Source organism: Dermacentor silvarum, chromosome 4 (genome assembly GCF_013339745.2).
Source record: "Dermacentor silvarum isolate Dsil-2018 chromosome 4, BIME_Dsil_1.4, whole genome shotgun sequence".
Lineage (NCBI taxonomy): Eukaryota > Metazoa > Arthropoda > Arachnida > Ixodida > Ixodidae > Dermacentor > Dermacentor silvarum.
Genome location: NC_051157.2, coordinates 51,161,062 through 51,182,824, shown reverse-complemented (window position 1 = coordinate 51,182,824; position 21,763 = coordinate 51,161,062). Strand labels below are relative to the sequence as shown.

The 21,763-nt window shown below is 43.6% G+C and overlaps 1 protein-coding gene across 2 annotated transcripts in view; it reads right to left on the bottom strand.

Moving 5' to 3' along the window:
- The window catches only part of LOC119450006 (neurobeachin), a 319,496-nt gene that overhangs the window by 167,061 nt on the left and 130,672 nt on the right, over window positions 1-21,763 (bottom strand). For both annotated transcript variants that reach the window (XM_037713337.2, XM_037713339.2), the window contains exons 26-37: window positions 21,108-21,288; window positions 20,833-20,981; window positions 20,170-20,274; window positions 18,269-18,557; window positions 16,656-16,783; window positions 14,072-14,212; window positions 11,923-12,139; window positions 10,306-10,432; window positions 8,826-8,934; window positions 7,873-8,188; window positions 4,070-4,216; window positions 3,327-3,463 (exon numbers count right to left, since the gene is read on the bottom strand). In XM_037713337.2, the coding sequence (XP_037569265.1) occupies window positions 3,327-3,463; window positions 4,070-4,216; window positions 7,873-8,188; window positions 8,826-8,934; window positions 10,306-10,432; window positions 11,923-12,139; window positions 14,072-14,212; window positions 16,656-16,783; window positions 18,269-18,557; window positions 20,170-20,274; window positions 20,833-20,981; window positions 21,108-21,288 (2,046 nt within the window). The remainder of the gene's footprint in view (window positions 1-3,326; window positions 3,464-4,069; window positions 4,217-7,872; window positions 8,189-8,825; window positions 8,935-10,305; window positions 10,433-11,922; window positions 12,140-14,071; window positions 14,213-16,655; window positions 16,784-18,268; window positions 18,558-20,169; window positions 20,275-20,832; window positions 20,982-21,107; window positions 21,289-21,763) is intronic.

The window sequence follows — 21,763 nt, the reverse complement described above, 5'->3', positions numbered from 1 at the left end:
TCCTTGGTACCCATTTGGGTACCTTGTCTTTAATTTTTGTCGAAATAACTCAGAAGGGATCACATAAAAGTTTCATTCCGTATATAAAGTCGAATGCATGTGGAACTGTATGGAGTTGCTTAAACCCATTATCGCCATCAGATTTTGCTAAAAACTGACACCAATTTGATCTAGACTGGTGCATTCTCGTAGGTTGCAAAAGCACCAATGAAGTGCGTTTCTCATACTGCGAGTTGACATGAAAAGCCAGGAAGCAGCATCAACACACGAATCTACCATGAAATGCTACAACTTCATCTCTGTGTTTAGGACAATGAGAACTGTTCTTGCCCCAAGAAACATGAGGAGACAGTTGCTTTTGCCACTTACATGGAGATGCTGCCTTCAGCATCTACCACGGTAGTTAAACAAAGAAATGGGTTTTTTTACATTCACAATGGACCATTCGGTAGCAGGAACTGATTTGAATTCCATCCCTGAGCTGTCTTCGGGTCTGAGGCAGATGTAATGGCATCTTGAAGACAATATTTTGGAAAAATCAATCTGAGTTGTGTGCTAACTGCTGCACGAGCAGCGAAAACTTCTCCAATGCACAGAAATGCAAAGACACAAAACGAAAAGGACATCCAAACGACATTCCTTACAACTGGTAACGCACAACTCTAAAATGTATGACATACTACTATTAAAGCAAGGCAAAATAAGTTGCCATTAAAGACATGCTGGCAAGCAACTTGGTTTGACACAATTCAGTAAGTTAGTTATAAAGTGTGCACAGATTATGAACGAAGTATCAGAAAAACACAGAACAAACATTTATCACTTGTCCGTGGTCCATGCAAGCTGTACAACAAACTCCATGGTTAATCAGTTGGCACTAGCCTTCTCCTATTTGTCCTCTTCCATTGTCGTCAACTTTGCTAACAGCACTGTGTTGCCATGCATTAACCGTACACAGAACAAAAATATGTGCTTTTTTTCAGGAACATAGCACCCTCAGTGTTGCACGGAATTAGTGGAGCGTGATACATATCAGTAGACTTCTGCACAGCATGCCGGAATGAAACATGCACCAATGCATATATTGCCCCACCTGTTTCTACAAGACAGCAGCATGCAGACGTGCCAACTGTTGCCTTCTGACTGCGGTTCCAATCAGTGGGACAAGAATCGTAAATTTCGAAAGGCACTCTTGTCCTTTCAGGTTTGCACATGTGAACGAAGGTGAAGTAGGTATGCCAATGCAGACTGTTTTATACATATTGTGGGGATGCACGACTCTCACGCGTATCCTGTGGTCCGGCTTCACCACGCGGCTGGGTGCCGGAGGCGGTCGTAGTGGTCGCGGCGCGTTGCGAGAGATGGCGCGAGTGTCGCGATGCTAACGCCACCGAACGGCGGGGTGACTTGGGAGAAAAAGGTCGAAGGCGCTCTCTAGGCTTGGGATCGGCGGCCAACACGCACGAACGCTTCGCGCGTGCGCCAGCCCGCGTCGCGCGACCGTCGCGCGAGGCTAAGAGCAGGACAGGTTATGGAAGAACACGGATCGTTCGAGCGCGCCACTGTTCGCGTGACTGTACACGTGAACGACTAGGCGATGGTGTCATAGCATAGGGCGAACGTATTCGCTCGCTATCGGGTCGCGGTGAGTCGGACTTCCTTGATTTGTCGCGCGCCGGTGTGAATGTTCTATTGGTTGTAATTCGGCTAGCGTGCATTAGTGTATGAAAGGCACAATAAATGCCCCTTTGCTTGTTTGCACCACTGTGTTGTCGTTCCTTTGTCCCAAGAGTATATGTGAGACCCCACAATATCTAATATGTAAATGAGATGCGCAAGTGAGCAGCAAAAGCATATTATGGTAGACATTATCATTGATATGCTATTGTTGATAGTCTGTAAATACGTTTTATCAGTGTTCACATTCTTCTCACTTTGGAGTGGCCTGTGGGACTATTCCTTCCCTTTTCTGTTACATTACTGCTATCTATTTTAATTTACTGTCTGCTGTAACAGCTCTCTTTGGTGTATACTTCTCTTACTGCACACCCTTATATAGTACTGAAATGTGTATTAGCAAATACCACACTAATTAGGTAAATGCTTCAAGCTGCCATTACTGCCTCCTCTTTTTTACAAAATAACAGTGGAGTAAAAAAAAAAAAAAAAAAGAGTCAATCTTAGTTGGCTTACTGCCACAGGAATCTAATGTACAATGCAAATTCACACAGCAAAAGAAAAGATGGCTTACCTTTTTCAAAAGTGTGGTCAAAGGTGATACAAGTTAATCATGCATATAAAAAATCGGCATCCCTCAGAACCTTCTCTGCTTCTTTATCTAAACTTGGACCCCTAAAACTGAAGGTTTGTTTTTTCAGCTAGCACACATGACCCATGGACAGACCCATGGCATGTAAACCATGTGGCACATTGAAAATTCATTTTTAGTAAGGCACACATGATTTTCTGGTGCTGCCGGTACCATATGGGGGGTGTGAAGTCCCGAGGCTCTGCATCACAGGGCTCCTGAATTTCACTTTTAAGAGTGTATGACGGTGGAAAGAACGGACTTCATCCCACTGGTGATGTCACGTCCTACTGTTTGGAGATCGGCTTCTCTGCAGTTGCTGACTACCCAAAGAACTCCACACAGAGCACACGTTGCACAAGCAGATGCATGGCAGCCTTAAAATCTTCTGTTCAACAAAAGATTTGCTGCCTTGATACTTAGTGTAGCATTTGCTTGACTGCGGGCTAGTAAGGCCCTACACAACAATCCGGTAACCCATTTTACACGAGAACAGTGATAATGGCAGCCTTGGTGTTAGAGAGTCTGACAGTTGAAATGTGTTGCATACATAAAAGATTACTTCTTTTCTGAGTAAAATTTTGCATTTAAAATTTCGTATGATAGTAATAGAAAGACAAGAATGAAAGAAGCTGCACACTTAATTATTTGTGCATACGTTCATCATATAATTGTGCCAGAAGTGTGCTATACCCATTTTTTGTTGTGCTAGAACTTTGGCACATGAAGACAAGGTTTTTGTTTTTACTTTGCACAGCTACACCTAATAATATGAAACTTCTAGGTGTTCCATACATTGCTCTTCTGAGAATGTGTTTTTTTTAACCAGTCAAACTAGAACTTCCATAAAGTGTCAGGCTAATGCTAATGCAGGTTAGACATGGCCTTTCCTTATCTTATAAAAGTGGTGAGGTTGACACTTTCAGCCAGTACCCAACAGTACTTTCTGTTACATGGTATACACAACATAACAACTGAAAAGAACAGGCAAGAAAGTCATGCAGTTGCGTTTCCCTACCTCATTGTCGTTCTTCTTGAACTCTATGTCGTCCTCATCCACCTCGAAGAAGAGTTCAGATTGGGTGATGGAGAGCATGCCTGGAGCAATGATTCCTGGAGCTATCAGTCGACATCTCGTGCTAAGACTTACGGACCCTGCGCAGAAAAGAAAATGATTGCGCGCTTTACTACAAGTGACAATTATTGTTCAAGTACAGTGCAACAGCGCTTCAAACACACTCCCACCTTTTGCCAATTGTCTACTCCTGGTACCCATCATCCTAACTTTCTGTTAATACAGTAATTTTATGTAATGTGAATATATATTTATCAACAAGTTGATCTCATTGAATGCAATCCTCTTGAACCCTTAGCAGTTCAGCTGCAAGCTCCTCTGGCAAAACAACCTTGCATGGCAAAGCTATGAAAGAGAACGAATTATCAGATCATTCTGTGATTTGGTGTCATCCCATTCCTTGAATCAGCAGTGTCCATAGATATCTGGATGAGCAATTTTTCATAGGTGTGCATGCAAGGGTGTCATGAGCCCGGGGATATGGTACAGCATCAACTTAAGGACATTTCTAGCATGTAATTTTAACACAACTCTCACAAGACATGGGGTGATTAAATGTTAACAACACATGAAGCGTGTGTGAAGAAGTGATTAGAGCGATTATTGAATGTGAAGCGACACAATACCCATATAGCTAGTCTTTAACAGCTGTGCACTGTACAACCTTTCTCTGACCCACTCAGTACCTGCGAGTTCGGAGTCGAGGTCTTTGTCGTCCCAGAAGTCGCTGTCATCCAAGAGGTCAGTGCTCTGCAGCTGGTGCTGCCGCCGAGTCATGGCCAGTTGACGGTGGAGCTCTTCACGGGCCTGCAAGATTGCATCCTCGGGGGCCCCTGCACACAGTGCACATGCACATTCTCATTGCCACACACAAGACCAAAAACAGATCAAACAGTTCCAGTTTTCAACAGCATCAACGGTTTATCCAAGTATAAACACCGAAAGGAACCACTAATGATCCACCACTAACAAGAAGAACTGCCAACAGGCAATTGTGAACAGAATCAAATGTCGACCTTAACAGCCAGAGCCAATCATCAAGTGTGAATCTCATCATCTAATAAGAGGATTAAGATGACCAACAACAGATGGTGTTCATCTGAAATCCAACAATATTGTCTTTCTTAAAACACGCAGAAAACTTGTAGTCTTATGATAGTGTTATGCATTAAATTTTACAGCGATGCTGTATATGGCTAGCCAATTTGTTTGTCCGTTGCCTGTACACAGAAACTATCATCATCAGCTATGGCTTGAGCGTCGTCGTCTTCCACAGTTAGATCGTTGACACCCCTCGGCGCAACTTCGCAAACATGCTCTGGCTACTGCTCCCGTGTTCGTCGTCGTCGTCTTCTTCCACAGCTGGCTCTGTTGCCGCTCATCATTCCAGAGTAGAATTTCACTTCTTTTCTGTCATCGTAATGGGGAGGCCGCGTTTGTGGGGGTATGAGCCATTGCTTAAAGGGATACTGAACAAGAATATGAAAAAATGAGGGAAGCATTGAAATTCGACTTGGAAGATGCGGCTGTTCCAATACACAGTGTTTATTACACATATTTTTAATGGATGGCTGTATATTTAGTGGATTGTGATCGCGGGGCTGCACGCCAACCGCTGTGACATTGTGCGTACCTGCTTGTAGCAGCAGCAGCAGGCGTTGTTGTAACAAGCCGTTGAAGTTGTTTCGAAATGTTCGCGTTTAAGTTTCTCAACACTACAGAAACAAGGTGGCGATTTGCACATTGTGTCGACAATATACACATGCCGATACAGGCAGTCGACCCTTGTGCAATAGCGAGGGTACTCATTGAACGCCTGTGGCCTCCCTTCAGCACCTGCTCCAATCCACCTTGTATTTGTGCCAGCGCTATGGTGCGTCCACTGCGGGCGGTATATGAAGCTCACCCATAGCGTTACGTGGAAGCTTCATGACCACATACAGTCGAATCTCGTTAATTCGAACACGCTTAATTCGAACGGCCGGTTTATTCGAACTGCAAGCTGTGGTCCCGTCAAAGTTATGTGTATTTCAATGGGCGAAAACGCTCGGTAATTCGAACGCAAAAGCATTTGCCTACGGTTGATTCGAACATACCGCGGACCGACAATGCTCTCAGCAGAGCGTTAAATAATGCGGCGGTGCCTCCGACCGGCATTGCTCCGACACCGCCATAGAGCAAAAGCTTAGGAGAGACCCCTTAATGCAGCGGTGGAGGCCCAGTCCGGCCAACGAAACTGCTCCACGCCGGCAAACATTCGCTTCCCGATAACGACAGAAAACAAAATTTCAGGGAGCGGGCTAAGCTGGCGCCGGGCCGGCTGGACCGGCGGCGCCGGCATCCACGCTGGCAAACGCTCGCTTCCCGATAACGCCACAAAACGAAACTTCAGGGAGTGGGCTAATCTGTGCCGGGCCGGCTGTACCGGCGGCGGGCGCGCACGGAGACAGTCGAAGGTGAGGGATCTGTGAGGGAGTTGAGAGAGAGGGCGAGGGGAGCCACCGAAGCCACTGCCACCGAAGCGGAGGAATTGCCGGGGCCAAATCCGCTTCCCTGCCGCCCTCCTCCCTCACCTTCAATGGTCTCCGTGCGCGCCCGCTTGTCGCCATGCCGGCGCCGTCCGCTCCCAGACGTTTCGTTTTCTGCTGTTATCGGGAACCGAGCGTTGGCCGGCATGGGCGGTTGCGCTCGCTATGCGCTTGCGCGCCGCGATATTTTACGACTCACACCGTTCGTGCATCGTGCTATGGTGCTCGTATACTTCAAAAATACGTCCTTCCTTTAATTCCAACTTCTTTTAATTCGAACAAATTTTCGGGCCCCTTCGAGTTCGAATTGTTGAGATTCGACTGTAAAAAGAATGAAAGAATCCTGCTACTACATGCCACATCGCCCTTTCGCTGACATGCCACAGCTCTGCAGATAAGCAGGCCTCATCTGATAGTTACTGTCCTCGAAGTGTTTAGAGCACAAAAAGTCACGCTTTGATGGTACCCATGTTAGGTGCGATGGGGGCGCAGCGCAAATCCATACCCTTCGAAGCGTCGGTTCTGCCGGAAAGGTATGACACAACTTGTCTCACCCAACGATACTTTTCTCACACTCTTGCGCACAGCAGCGTAGAGTCATTCTCCTGCGTTGTGCCAGGTGCTTTACTGATCACCTTAAAAGCAGCACATAACACTAACGGCGATATAGAAAACTTGAGAACAAGCTCCGCTTGCGAAAACAAGTATGCAGCCGGGAGCAACTGCGCAGTTCAGACATTGTTCGCTGCCGGTCGGCGCCGTCCTTGCAGGTGGAGAGACGCAGGTGATGGCTCGTATGTCGGTATTCGGTACAGATAACATCACAGAAATGTCACTTCCTCTATTTAACGGTGGGGCCGCTAGACATGGTATTTTGCAAGAAATGGAATAAATTCATTATTTTCCGCTAGTTTCTGCCTGAAAACAAGGTTGTGTCAACCAATTTCAGCACCCAAGCTTTGATTTAGGCTAAAAATCTCGGCTGCAAAAGTTTTGTTCAGTGTGCCTTTAAGGGGGTATGAGCGATTGATTGTCTTACGTGATGGACAGATTTAATTTTGAAGCAATTTCATTTTGAATAACTGCAAGCGGCGATGCGACAACGGCGGACTGTGGGCATACTGTCAGTGACGTCATTTTCTCAGTTGCAGCTGAACGTATGTGCAACCTCATTAAGAAACACAAAGACATAGCCAATAATTGAGGAAGACTTTAATGTACCATTAGGATTAACCCAGTGATAGACACCGGGGACGCACGTTCCAGCTTCGCTGGTTAACCATGTGTACGGAGTACTTAGGCGGCGATTTTTTTCTGTGTAAGTACATCTTTGAATTGTACCCCCTCCTGCTAGGACCACATATAAATGGCCTGCAGAATTTTGAAAATAAATAAATAAACAAATAATGACACCAACTACAGTAGAAAATTGTTGATACGATCTTGTTGCGTACAATTTCCCGGCACCAACATTGCAATTGACAATGCAAAAAATGACCCAATACCGTTATACTTCTTTTGCATCGGTTAATACGTTCTCGGAAAACATTATCTTTCGGCACCAACATTCAGTAAATCACCATACTGCAATCGTATATGTTTTCTGGCCACTAGATCCTACATAAACAAGAAAAAGCGCATAACATGTGCGATCAAGAGCAGTAGGCGCCTGCCACGGCAGCTTCCCTGCAGTACTCGCCCGCCCGTGTCACGTGAAAATGGCAGCACATACTTGGTTTCCTCTTCTAGAATCACGTGTGAACAACGTTCTACTCTACATTACATGACAGAAATTTATGTAATTGTCCAGGACACCCTATTACAAAAGAGCAGGACCCCTGCTTAGATTCCGGAAGCAGAACTTCATCTAACACAATGTTGTGACCGTAAAAAATGTCTTGGCAAGTTTGTACTACATGCAAGTTCTTTATCATAATTGCAAAACTTTGAATTGTGCATACCATGCTCGATGGCTGCCTTGAGAGTGCCCTCAGGATGGCACGAGCCATGAGGGTTTCGCACAAGCCGCTTGCGGCGCCGCGCGTCATCTTCCCAGGCGTCTAGGCGGAGAAACTCCACCTGGCCATTCTCCGTGATTCGATGTGAGTTCCCTTTGGAGTTCTGACCCCAAGCTCCATGGCGGTTGGTCAGAATGTTCAGCACCTTCTCAAGTGCCCGTGCTGCCACTAGGGAATCACGACGCCGTGCTGCCGTGATAAGGTGGTCACACATCATCTCTTCCTCTTTGCGGTCCACAGCAGTCTGTGCACACAACGACTGCGAGAAATAGGACACATGCCATGAGACACACGTGACACCAATTAGAACACAAAAATTTCAATTTCCACTTGTAGCGTTTATCATGGTCATGAATCCTGCAGGGCACTAAATGAAGAACTGAAGTTTAGTTATTAGTGATATTTTTAGTGGGAGCCCATCGAATCAGGGGCAAGCTTGCTTAGCGTAAACTTGTGCCCTTTATGAAAGAGTAAGAATGTATCAGCACTTCATCAGTACCTTGTTCACAAAGGCAGTAAAAAAGAGCGGTGGCTGTTTACATATGCATAAAATATCCCAAAGAAAGGATTTGCAGATAAGAAGATTGTAGGATATCTTATTTAATTATTGACTCTGGTGTGAAGCCTATAAATAAACTGCCATGTCAGGTGTGTTATTTCAGAGTGAAGAAGACTTACTCAATATTCTACGTAATAATAAAGTGCTCTGTTAATTCCTACAATGATCTGTTATGCACAAGTCAGGTAATGCATAAAGGCAGAAGAATATTGGCTTCATCTTGCAAGACTTAGTAGCTCTGTATACTCACTCAAAGCAACTAAAAAAGTGATATAGTTATAAAAACACATCACATGGTGAATGACAAAATAACTGGATGGCACACAGCAACAGGTACCTCAAATTCAGCGTGCTTGAGAACGTCGTCCGCTCGCATGCGGTTGAGAATGAACTCCGCCTCGTTGGCTACCCTGACAATGTGGTCTTTCATGGCGTGGGAAAGCAGCCTGAGCACATTTGAAAGAAAACAACAGCATAAGTTCAAGCAAAAAATTACACCATCAATGCATTTCAATGGTAATGGTGCAAGAGAAAGACGTCCATCTATCAACTATTGTGTAATCTCATTGAATGTTAAAAATTGCTTAAAAGAAAATTTTAATGGACTTCAGGCTGTCTTAAAGTGAGTTGGTAAGTTTTCTGAACAGTAGCAGTGAAAGCCTTTGAAAGGTTGCCATTTCTAATGCACTTCATAAAGTGTGCTTGGGCACACTTTATGTTCAGTGGTCAACAGCATCAACAATCCACACAATTAAGCACACATACACAAGGAAAAACAAAAGCTTTTCTTCCACTATGGTGTAGTGCAGGAAAAACTTATGTTTTGCCTTCCTTCACTGCATGCATAGTCGTGGCTTTTCCATGCAGGAAACCCAACTTACGGCTTATGGAGCCATTTGGCTCTGCACGGAATTCGATTTATCGAGTGTGGACATGATTTTCATTAAATGTTAAATGTACATTTTTGCTATGTATTTTTGCTGCAGCTTCACAATGTTCAGAAATTGTTCAATACTATAACGGAAATGGGTTCAATATGACTGGGTTTGACAATATTGTGTTTTACAATTATTAATGTGAAAAGCTAATTGGTTGCAGAAATGTGGCAGCTGAAACTGAACAAGTTAGAAAAAAAAGATAGCTGCAAAGCCAAGACACCATGGCACATATTTCTGCATCTTATAGCTGAAAGACGCCACATGGCAAGCCGAATGTCACCAGTTTCAATTGCTCAGATGTGGCAGAGTAGCCACAAAGAGTTGTGCTGACGTTTACTTCCGTGGGCATCAGACTGCTGAGAAAATGCAGTTTTGCATGATATCAGCATTATCCAAAGGTAAGTGTGTTCACACGCAGTTAGTTATTTTAAAGCGAATAACTTTCTTTGGCTCTTTCGCCAGTTTTCATCGATGGTGGTTGGAGGTTGGTGGTGGTGGTTGGACTTGTAAAGGGCACGTATTCTTGCTGAACCATATTTCTATATTACAGGGCATATTCATCGCCGAAACCCAACTATATATTATAGCTTATGAGACGCACCACTTATACAACAACTTCTGATGCACTGCTTAGCAGCTCTGTACACAACATAATTATTCAATGAAACAAGAAATACTACCTAAACATCCTCACCGCAACAAATGCATGCCTTCAAGCACATCATTCCTTTAAAAAAGCGAATAACTTTCTTGAAGGGTTCAGCTAATTTCTTAATAGTTGGCATGTCACTTGCCTTGAACTTATGGTAAGAAGAAAAGAGAACATGAAGGTGAATCTTTCCTGCAAGTGCAGAAAGGTGCATGGATATCTGTACTGACCTTCCTTCATTGATGAGCTCGATAAAGGCAAGGCCAGCATGTTTCTGCAGTGAGTTCTGCCACTCCTGGGAGCACAGTAGCATCACTAGCTCCACCACGGAGGTGCTGTTCTTGAACGTGCTAAGCCCTGCCATGGGTTGGTTGTTGGGAAGAGCAAAGACATCAGAGCCTGATTATTTCTGTCCACAAGATGACACACTTACAAATATAACTGCATTATCAGAGACAAGTGAAGCACTAATTAAAGAGTATGAAGTAGCATGCCTCTTTCAAGTTATAATATGAAGACTCCTACTTTGAGCCACTATATATCTAGTAATGAAAGATAGTACAGTAAAATTCCGTTAATTCCACTCCAGTTTATTAGACTTTTCTGCTAATTCAATCCTGAATGAACGTCCCAGCCAGCACCCATACATTTCAAACTTTCATTATTTCGACCCTAAAAATGACCTTCGCCAAATAATTTGAACTTGACCAGTCATCACACATGCACCTGACCCCTAGGTGACCCCAATAGTGACCCCTTTAGTGATAGCTTCTATGTCGGCGAAGCTTAGTGGACAGTAAATGTGTTGAACATACGTCATCCACCATCAAACACACTCATTTCCTGCCTGCCATAGGAAGATTTTAAAGCAATAACCGTAGCTCACAATGTCTCATTATGGTCTTTACCCAATTATAATGCACGGCTTTTTTATTTCATGAAAACTGGGTGGAAAATTGCCTGCAGGGGCAATCAGATATGAAACCAAAACAGTCTTTGCAGCATTTGTATGCTTTACCGCATAACACAAATGTATTGCGGCAAAGCTGACTTAAGAAAATTGGCGGCCTTGGTGCAACACATATTACACCCTCGCCCATTTTTCTTGCTAGGAAATCGGGTGCGCGTTAGATTTATACTTTGTTTAGGAGCTTTAATGTTAACTATATGTTAATTTTTTACTTTGGACACACAGAATGCAGGCCCGTGTTTGATTCTGGGGCGTGCTAGAATTGGGCAATTACTGCCAAATAAATGAGCGGTGTGTCCCTACGTTTTTCTGCATCTTGTTTAATTCGACGCGCTGAATAATTAGATCAATGTCATCGGTCCTGTTAGGGTAGAATGAACTGAAGACGACTGTATTAGCCATAAATTAAACATACAAGCCATAATGGTGCTAAGATGTTGAAAACAGAGATCGGAAACAAAGAAGTTGGAAAGAAGAGATTCTGCTCCAGTTAGCTTTAACATGTTTAATATTAATCCTTTGCAGCCATGAGAATTTAGTCACTTTGTGGTTTTTCTGGTGAGGAAGGAATTCATGTGCTTAGGATGCCATGCAGAAAGTGCAGTCCTGTGAACAAACTCGTAGTAATTTATTTCATAAAGTTTTCTTTGTTTCTGGGGCTCTCATACAGTGTACATCTGTGCAGAATCAATATTTTTAGGTGTCAGGAGGAACCTGACCCATGACCACAAACTGTCCATGACTGTATACATTTCATTTACTGGTCCACAAATGCTTAGGTGAGGCAGCGAACATTTTGCACTTCTTCTTCTCCAAAGACTTCTCCAACACAAACTCGGCAACAGTTCTCAGCATGCTAAACAGACACAATGCTCACCTTTGCCTTCGACAAGAAGGTCCTGGCCATGCGAGCCAACGAGCGTGCGCGACAGGAAGGGCGCGAAGTCCACCATGATCTCACGAAGCAGCGGGCACACGCTGCCGAGCGCGCCCTCCAGTTTCTGGGTCAGGCTCGCTTCACGTGCGCTCGGTGCCAGCCCACTTTCCTCGCCTATTTTGCTGGTAGCCACTGGCGTCATCCCGCTCTCAGGCACCTACATGCAAAAGATGGCAGAGTTAAAAATGACCACCTAACAAGTACTCACAAGCAGCAGTAAGCAAGATAGGCTTCCCTTTGTATCCCATTGATACAGTAGAATCTCGTTAATTTGACCCTCGTTAATTAGGAAAATTGGATAATTCAAACTCATCTTCTGGTCCCGGCAGGCGTATGCATCATTCAATGCAATCCAACTCTCCTTAATTCGGACATATTTGGCCACACATTGGTTAATTCAGATAACTTGCAGAGCTCGGCGAGCAAGGAGCGCCACAAATATGCGACTCAAAAGAGCAAGAACGGTGCTAGCGTCCAACAGAAACGAAGCGGTGGAGTCCATATTGCCATAGTCATCAGCGGAAATCGTACGTGAATGACAACCACCCTGGAATGCTTCGTGCCTATTTGTGCCTTTAACAAGTTTATTCTTGGGTTTACCGCCACGCGTAGCTCCGCATTGGCCTGGCGCTTTCATAATTGCATAGTCACCAACCACAATCGCATCGATAGCGGCCGCAGTTTCCTCCGCAGCGGTTGCAGCAAACAGTTGTTTCGTTTTGACTCTGTGCAAAGCTGTTGGGGATGAAGACCATCGGCTACATTGCGATGAATGGACAATCAGCTCACTGGCGAAAAAATAATAGGGATGTGCGGGCGGTAGTGCAAAGTGTGCCGCAAATGAAAGCGCCCGCCACGGCTGTGCTGTGAAGGTAGTCTCGAATCCTTGATCACTGCTACGAGAGCCAATGAGTCACAAGATGACAAGAATTGCAACTTCCGCACTGCTTTTGTGTAAAGTAGCAACAGGATTTGCTCATTCATTCATTAATAAAAGTGGTTTGACGTAGTAAGCATTTGCTTATTGTTTTCTTGATACCCTCGATAATACGACATTCAGTTAATTTGGACATTTTCTTTGGTCCCGTGACACCTGAATTAACAAGGTTTTACTGTATTTACTAAATTACTGCCATAAGCGGTGTTCGAATATTGCACACTCAGGGAAATGGAGACCTATGGCAAACAGCACTGACAGGAGAGAAAGAGATGTTAAGTACAGCTCTGTGTTATGGTACGACTTGCTCATGGCATTTCATAAGCAGTATGCAAAGCATTCCATTATGACCGAGTGCTATCTGACTTCATAACTCGGTAAAGAAGTTCTGCTTGCGCAACAGTTTTGCATGGCCTGTGAGATCTCAATAGAACACTGTGGCTACTGTGTAACTTGCTGTAGATGAGCTGAAATGAACAACAAAAGCAGTGTTTATTCGACTACCTTCAACTTACAGCCAGCTCTCAATATGGCAGCTGGTATCAGCTTGAGAGGGTAACAATATGCAACGACAAGTGCTAGAAATGATCGACGACAAAATGTCCAGTGTGATTTGACACTACCTAGTGCCTTCTTTTCCTTATCTGGTGATAAAAGACCTGGTCCATTTGGTCATCATCATCCCCTTCTGTTCCCCACCACTGTACATAACCAATCAATTAATTTCTACCTTGCACTTCACTCCTCTGACACGTTCCATGCATTTTGGAAGCAGCAGCTCATTCATTTTTCTGACAGGATTGCGCTGTTCATAGCTGTGGGTGCACTGTTTGTGAATGGTGAGAGTGCATGGACCTTGCCACAGACACATCCCTTAGACTGCAGCAAACATGTGAACAAGTCTCACGTCAATCTTTTCATGCCTGAAACTTCATGATAGCCACTAAGCAACCACGGCGGGTTTCATGCCTGAAATTGTGAACTGATGTTCAAAAACACGTAAAGTGGTGGAACAACATGCAACAAACTTTTCTTAAGGATTTGTATGGTACAGATTCCTGTAACCTGCTCGAAGGCAAAAAGCACTGCAAAGCCACTCTTGTGATATGATGCCATGTACAAAGTGGCAACAACTGCACTCTGGGAACACACCTTGTTGAGGCCATTGAGTGCTGGCTCCTGGGGCACGAGGATCGTAGCCTGGTAGTTGTCCAGAGGTTCCCCTGATCCATTTACCGCTTCATGGTGGTAGGTGGTGGCTGCTACAGGGTGGGCAGGGTTTGGCACTGGTGACTGCGTGATGAGAAGACGATGAGAGTTACAAGGAAATATTTGGCTTACAATTTATTGCAAAACAATGCCATGAAGCAGCTTGATACACTCTATGGATCGTAACAGATGTACAGCCAGGAAAAGCAAGCCACATGTTTGATGAAGAAATTTGTCCTGCTCTGAAAATCAAAGCCGTGAGCATCAACAGAGTGAACCAGTCACTATATGAAATGAGTTGACCAGATGGCCGGTGCACTAAATTTTACAGGGATTTGGCACTGGAGTGCAACCTACAGATGACACATCAGCTGGTTGATTGTGCAGTGGTGCAAACATGTCCACAATCCATGTGTCCCTCTGAAACAAGCATCACAATAAGGAACAAGGTACACATGGTTACTCTGGGTAACTCTGCACCTTATGATTTACAGCAAGACTACAAAGAAAAAATATACCTTGCAAATTTCAAAGGACAGAAATTCGGAGAGAATGGGTAGTTTTTTATGAAATGCCATATGTTCTTGTGTAAATATCACAACCATGTAATAGCTGCACCTCTCAATTTGAATTTGTGTTTGGAATTAATTTGTGTGTGTGTGTGTATATATATATATATACAGGGCGTTTCAGCGAACACTTTCAAAAATTCTTAAAGGTTGCCTGTGGCAGATAGCAACAATTCCACTTCATGAGCTGGTCTACTCGAAGAGGCGGACATTACTTGCACAAGAAATTGCAATGCATAATCAGATAATTAAAAGAAATTCACTAATTAAGTTTTTAACTAATTACCTGATGGCCTATATTGCAATTTAGAAATTGTAGCCGTGGAGTTCGCAAGGCAGATCCACTTGAAACGGATTCTCGGGATGACACCAGTTTCGAGATATTAATTCCCGAACTTTGCGGAGAAATGCATTGGCGTTCCAGTTAGGTTCTTTAGAAAACGTCGCTTTTTGCATTTAAGCACAAAATTAACTGGAACGCCAATGCATTTCTCCGCAAAGTTCGGGAATTAATATCTCGAAACTGGTGTCATCCCGAGAATTTGTTTCAAGTGGATCTGCCTTGCGAACTCCACGGCTACAATTTGTAAATTGCAATATGGGCCATCAGGTAATTTGTTAGAAACTTAATTAGTAAATTTTTGTTCATTAGTAAATTATGCATTTAAATTTTTTGTGCAAGTAATGTCCGCCTCTTCGAGTAGACCAGCTCATTAACTAGAATTGGGCTATCTGCCACAGGCAACCTTAAATAAATTTTGAAAGTGTTCGCCGATACACCCTGTATATATATATATATATATATATATATATATATATATATATATATAATTTATCGTTTCTTTAATTTATTAGAACAAGTAATTTACCCTGTGTTGTCCTTGGCGTCAGTGTTTGTTGGCTTCTTATGATATATATATATATATATATATATATATATATATATATATATAGGGTATTTCAGGGAACGCTTTCAAAATTTATTAAAGGTTGCCTGTGGCAGATAGCCCGATTCTAGTTAATGAGCTGGTCTACTCGAAGAGGTAGACATTACTTGCACAAAAAATTGAAATGCATTCCTTTTCTAAGCATGTACCTCATCATCCACAATGCGGTGTTACCTCTTCATGGTATTCGGGTGGTGCATAAGGCATCAGGTAAGGTGCGTGGTGCATCAGGTTCCTCTTTATAGTATTTTTAGTGCTTCTATAGTGCATAGTCTGTTAGAAGAGAGCTCGTCATCTAAACATCCGCACTGCTACAAAATTCATATCCCAGTGGCCCATGGCTTGTCCCGTCAAGCTTTGCCCTCTGCCACCCTGTACGTTGCTCTTCGTATGCAGTTTCTGCTGCTGTGCATTACTTTGAGTGCATGTGAATTACACAAAAAGACTTTCCACATTTTGTATGCACATCTGTGCAGTGAGCTTTCATCATTCCCATGCTGCCTGAATTGCATGCAAGTGCTATTGATTGTAACATTCCACTAAGGTTTCATGTGAAAGCCCCGGTAGCTTTTTCATCATGCAACAAAGTGAATCTATCAAGCTACACAGCACTGACCTAGCTAGAACTGCATCCTTTCAGGAACGTTTCATCATATTGACTGAGCAATGACAAAAAACAGGTGATTGCAAGGCACCTGGGTGCCAGATTGCTTTGGCGTAAATGCAGGTCATGACTGGCCATCAGCGTGGTTATCATCTTGTCGTACCAGGAGTCAATATTGAGATTGGTTGATACCTAGGTACCTGTCAACACTGTTCATTGAATAATTATTTTTAACATAAAAGAAGCTGTGCATTTTATGCCCAAACTAGCTTCATGAAAACTTTCCATTCTTCTGCATGTGCGCCATCTACAACAATAAAGTGCAATGCTTGCTTACTTGTGTAATTTTTCAGCGCTTTTAAGGAGCAAAATGTAGTGGGGGAAAAAAAAAAAAGTCCTCTACTCACTGTGGAAATGATGGCAGCAGAGGAGTGAATGTTGGCCAGGATACTGGAGTCCATCTCTTCGACCACGATCACCTCATCCCGCTCCCCGTCCTGGCCGTCTGACCATAGCACGGACGCCTTCTCATTGGCTGCGTGATAATGGAAAAGAGATCACAGCAGGTAATATCATTAGTTTTTTATTTAATGTTTACCCATGACATGCTCTGTGTTCAGTAGAAATTTGAACTAAAGTGCATCTGAAGCTCCACTAGAAAAATACAAGAGCTCAACAACAGCAACTGCCACTCACTAAAATATAATATCTAAATCTGTCTGTCTGATCTCAATACTGTAAATACCCACAAATGCATGTAATACAAAATTATGGACTAAGAAATTTGAACTTGCTGCATTCAGTATAAGAAGTAAACCATTAGTACAAGAGTACAGAGTTGGGCAGTCATTTAAGAAAATAAAGGTTACTAAATTAGGTATTGTGACATCCATCCAACATGATCAGATGGTCTTACAAATTTATCTAGTGCAACATTATTGAAACAAAAAATTTGGGGACGGGGGAGTGACGGAGCATGCATTCTTGCGTTTTACATTTATTTTTAGTACATACCACATAAAATTATACACAAGGCACACTTCTGATGATGCACTGGAGATAGCCAACAACGCTTATGGAAGATGTAAAATGTCTTTGGTATTATATAACACATCTCACAAATCTTTCTCAGTAAAACGTTTTAACTGTGCCCTCTATAAACTGAGTTATCAGCAACCAAATATAGCTACTAGCACAACCACATGGCCTTTTCTTACTTTTCTATGTTCCTACTGCCTTCAAAGCTGTACACTGAACCCATGCAACACAATTACTATCTTGTAGTACCACCCATTAACATGCCAAAGTTTTGTAGTGGTGCAAATTGTAGTTCACGTGGTTTGACCTCGTGTTGATAATTTGGTACTGGCGTGACCTCATGACCTTCCACAAGTGCCTGTGACGTGCGTCTGTGTGTCTTCTTTGAGGTTGTGCCCTTGCCCAGAAAAAAACTGAAGTGGCACCATTCATTGTTGTGCTCTGCTTCCTCCTCTCTTACATGTTTCATTGATGGTTGCAGTCCCGTGACAAGCGCCATCATGAATGTCCACACGTGCATCACACTAGCTGATTGGTGCATGCTGTTTGCTCGACTGCCCTTGATGATGTCCACCGGGTGGTATTGCACGTTTTTCCATGACAATCTGCTGCGCAAGCAGCTGCACAGAATGTTATGGCAATTCAAGGAAGCTTTTCGCAATTCCACGAAGCATAGAAAATGCAGTCTGGTGGAAAGTTATTGTTGGCCCCATGTACAAATGTAAGCAGACTGAATGTAGGCTTATTGGATCAAAGACTATGTTACGACAAATCTTAACAAGTGCAGCACCAACCAAAGCAGACTCTATAGAAAATAAGAGGATATTTATGACGGGATACCAAGAGCAGAAGATGCATCACCTGCTATGGTGCCTCGTGGTGCTGATGTATGTGTAAAATCAAACATAAATAAATGCTAAATAGTGACTGTCTGGTGTGTTAGCAAATTCAATGTTCAAAGGGGGGCCAACTTGGCAGTCACCTTGCGCCTGAGGCTGAGTAAGGCGCACGGCTGTTGTACCATCGGAGGGCGGCATGGGGGCCGGATGAGTAACGCTTGAAGATGATGAAGGGGGCACCACAGTTGCAGCTCGCTGCTGTTGCTGCTGCTGCTGCTGTGTCTGTGGCTGCTGTGAGCAGCAGGAGGAAGCGGATGAGGAAGAGGAGGAGGACGAAGGGGGCTCCAGGATGTCGCGGTACTTGGACACCATCAGCACGGAGATGAAGTAAACCACAGCCAACGCCAGGAACTGCGCCTGTTTGGTCTCATCCTGTGAAATGGGAAGAAGGAATGAGAGTAGCGATCAGGGTTGTGCTTTTCTCACACACTCTATTCTTTAAAGGGGAGGGGGGATGTTGCGTGAACCAAAGTTCTGGGTCCCCAATATGCCTTGCATTGGCTGCTCTTAGGTGCAGAGGACGAATAGAGTTTTAGAATTGGGGCAAACACAGTACTGTTGGGTTGTGCATTTAATGCGCCGATGTACTGAAAAGAAATAGGGTTACTACAAAAACAGGAAATACTGCTTGTAAGGAATGAAAACAATAAGACGAATTAAGAAAGGCAAAGCCTAACTTAAAATAAAAAGAAAGAAAACGTCCTAAAACTTTATTACACGTTTACCCCAAACTCATTTGTAGAATGTGCAGGTGCGTCATTCACCATCCCTTGAATCTGGGCATGCCATGTGAAAGGTGTTGTTAGACAATGCACAGCACAGCTTTACCAAGCTCATGGATACAGCCATACAAAAAGAAATAGGAAGACAACGCAACTTGTATGCAGAGAAGTGGACGAATAAACACTTGAGCCTTTCCTTGCTGCGCAGGAGATTCTTCAAAACCAGGGGCCACCATACAGCATCTTCTAACAGGCTTGTGCGTGCACTTATGCTGTCTTAAATCATTGATTAAGAGTAATGGGAAGCCTTTGGAATGCACACTTTGGTTTTTATTTGTTTAATATGCCAGCCAAAACCTTATCCCTTTAGGCCTCCAAGCTCTTGAACGGACAACCGCTTTCAAGAAGAGTGGCGATTTATTGTTCGAACTTTGCCCCATGAGATGAGCGGTAGTGATAGCCTACATCATCATTTGTTTCTTACAAATTTAATAAGTTAATAAAAAATTGGGTCACATTTGGTGCTAGGCGAGAGCCATCGATTTGATGGCTGCTGCCATGTTAGTTTACGCTCAGCTTTTTTGGATGACCCAAAGTCGTTTTAGGGCCCTAGGCTGTTTCTTGATTTCCAGGTCCTTGGTCAATGAAAACCCAAAACCCAAGAGTTGGCCGAGTTCTGCGCATGCACCCCCTATTTTCTTGGGTCCCCAATTCTAAACTAGTACCTAATGTTTGAGAACCACTGCCCCAGCAGCGAGAATCTTGCGCAAATGGTACAAGCATAGAGTTAGTAGTATACAAACTCTAGAGGAAAAGCTGAGCGAAAAATGCGGGAACGGCAAAGGCGCTGCCATGTTGCTATGACTCAATTTTGTAGCACTAAATATATTCAAAATATTACGCAAAAGCAAGCACTTAAACGAAGCACGTAGGCACAGACAAAGTTTGAAGTTCATTCTGTATATTTTTCAGAAAGATTGGATGGCTATTTAGAAAATTCTGATGTAAAATTTACGGTGTCTAAAAGGCTGCGTTTGCAGGCACCTTAACTAGATGGCGCTACCATACTGACGGAGGCTCGGGATCGCTTTGATAGCGCGCGTCGTCTGAATTGCATCTCGTTGTCTGCGCCTGTGCGCCTGTATAGGGTAGCAACATGGCGGCACCCTTGCGGTTCCCTATTTCAATACATGGGCGCTATGGGGCGCTTTTCCTCTAGAGTTGGTGTATTAACTCTACGGGTACAAGCAAAGGTGACCTACGTCTCTGTAGATGACAGCTCGCAAACGGTTCACATCCATGTCCTGCAGCAGCTTCTCTGGGTCTCGTATGGGGCTGCTTTGACCGCCAAGATTTTCCACAATGTTCTGCAAAGCATGGCAGGAGAGACACATTCTAGAGCCACAGCAAAATGAAAAGAGTCTGTGCAATGACCACAAAGTAACAAAGCGATGATGATAATAGAGAATATGAATGGAACATTGCTGGTGAAACTTAAACTTTTGGATTAATCTGACAGCGATTATGACCTAAGCTCATTGTTCTTGGGCTTCAAAGAGATTCTTTGGGGGGGAAGAGAATACTGGAGAGAAAGACACGTCAAACAACTGCTCTCACAAACAAAAAAAAAGTACAAATATGTACTGCCTCATGCTACAATTTTGAAAAGAAAGTTAAAAGAAATTAAAAACTTAAGAAGGCATCTCTGTTCTACAACAAAAGTGGTAATGATGCGCTCAGCATGGCTAACTAAGAAAAGAATGCAATCACTTCTGTGAATGGCTGCATTTCCTACAAAAAGTGCCCCTACTCTGACAAATCTTATGCTGGCTTTCACCACAAACAGAAGGGCAACTTAATCTGCCCCACATTGTCGACAAGAGTATTATCCTCAAACAACCAGCCAGTAAACAGCGCAGACAAACCTTAGCTGATGGCTGCACACCACCGATGAGTGCGTGAATTGGGTTGGGCCGCAGAGGGTCCCTAGTGGTGGGAGTCTGCGGCGTCACAGGTGTCAAGGGACAGCTCCTCTCCCGACATTCCAGGCAGTTGCGAACAGCTGCTGTGCAGACTGCAGCCACCACAAACACAACGCAACTTTACCATATGATGTGCAAAAGGTAGCATGCAGGTAGCATACATGAGAAACCCTTAGACATGTGCATGTGCAAGTGCATGTACTCAACAGAGACCTCACCTAGCCTGAGGCACTGCCTGAGGATGCCTCCACTGGACATGTTCTTCTCAGCCTCCAAGTCTGAGAAGCTCAGGGACGAGGCAAAGACCAGCACGTCGGTCATGTAGACCAGCCGCTGGAGGAATGCTACAGCAACCTCGATAGCCATGCCCTGTGTTGGCTCGATCACATCCAGCTCATGCTGCATGGGTTAAAGAAAAAGATTCTTAAGGTCAAATGAAGCCATGGACCTAGTGTACTCAAGTACAGCTTGGATTGAAGCATAACACTGCATGTAAATGTACTTCTACTGAACAGGATAATGCAGTGATAAAACAGGATAAACCTGATAAAATTTAGTAGCGCTGGAAAGCTAAAAGTTGCTCATTATACAATACTGTTAACAGAACTAGGCACAGAAATATTGCAAGTAGTATATCAACGGTCAGGCCCACAGGAAAGATATTAGTGAAAAAGCAGTAGTCATAATAAGCCCACGGTATTAATATGTTCATTCATATCTTTCATCCTGATCTGAATTTCGGCAAGCTCCGCGACAAATCTGGTGATCTTGATTTTTGTGTGGAAATCCAATTGAAATCAAGGATGTCTAACCAAACTTTATATTTACTACGTTGAAACTGATACCTTGATAAGTCAGTGTTCATTAAAGAAAC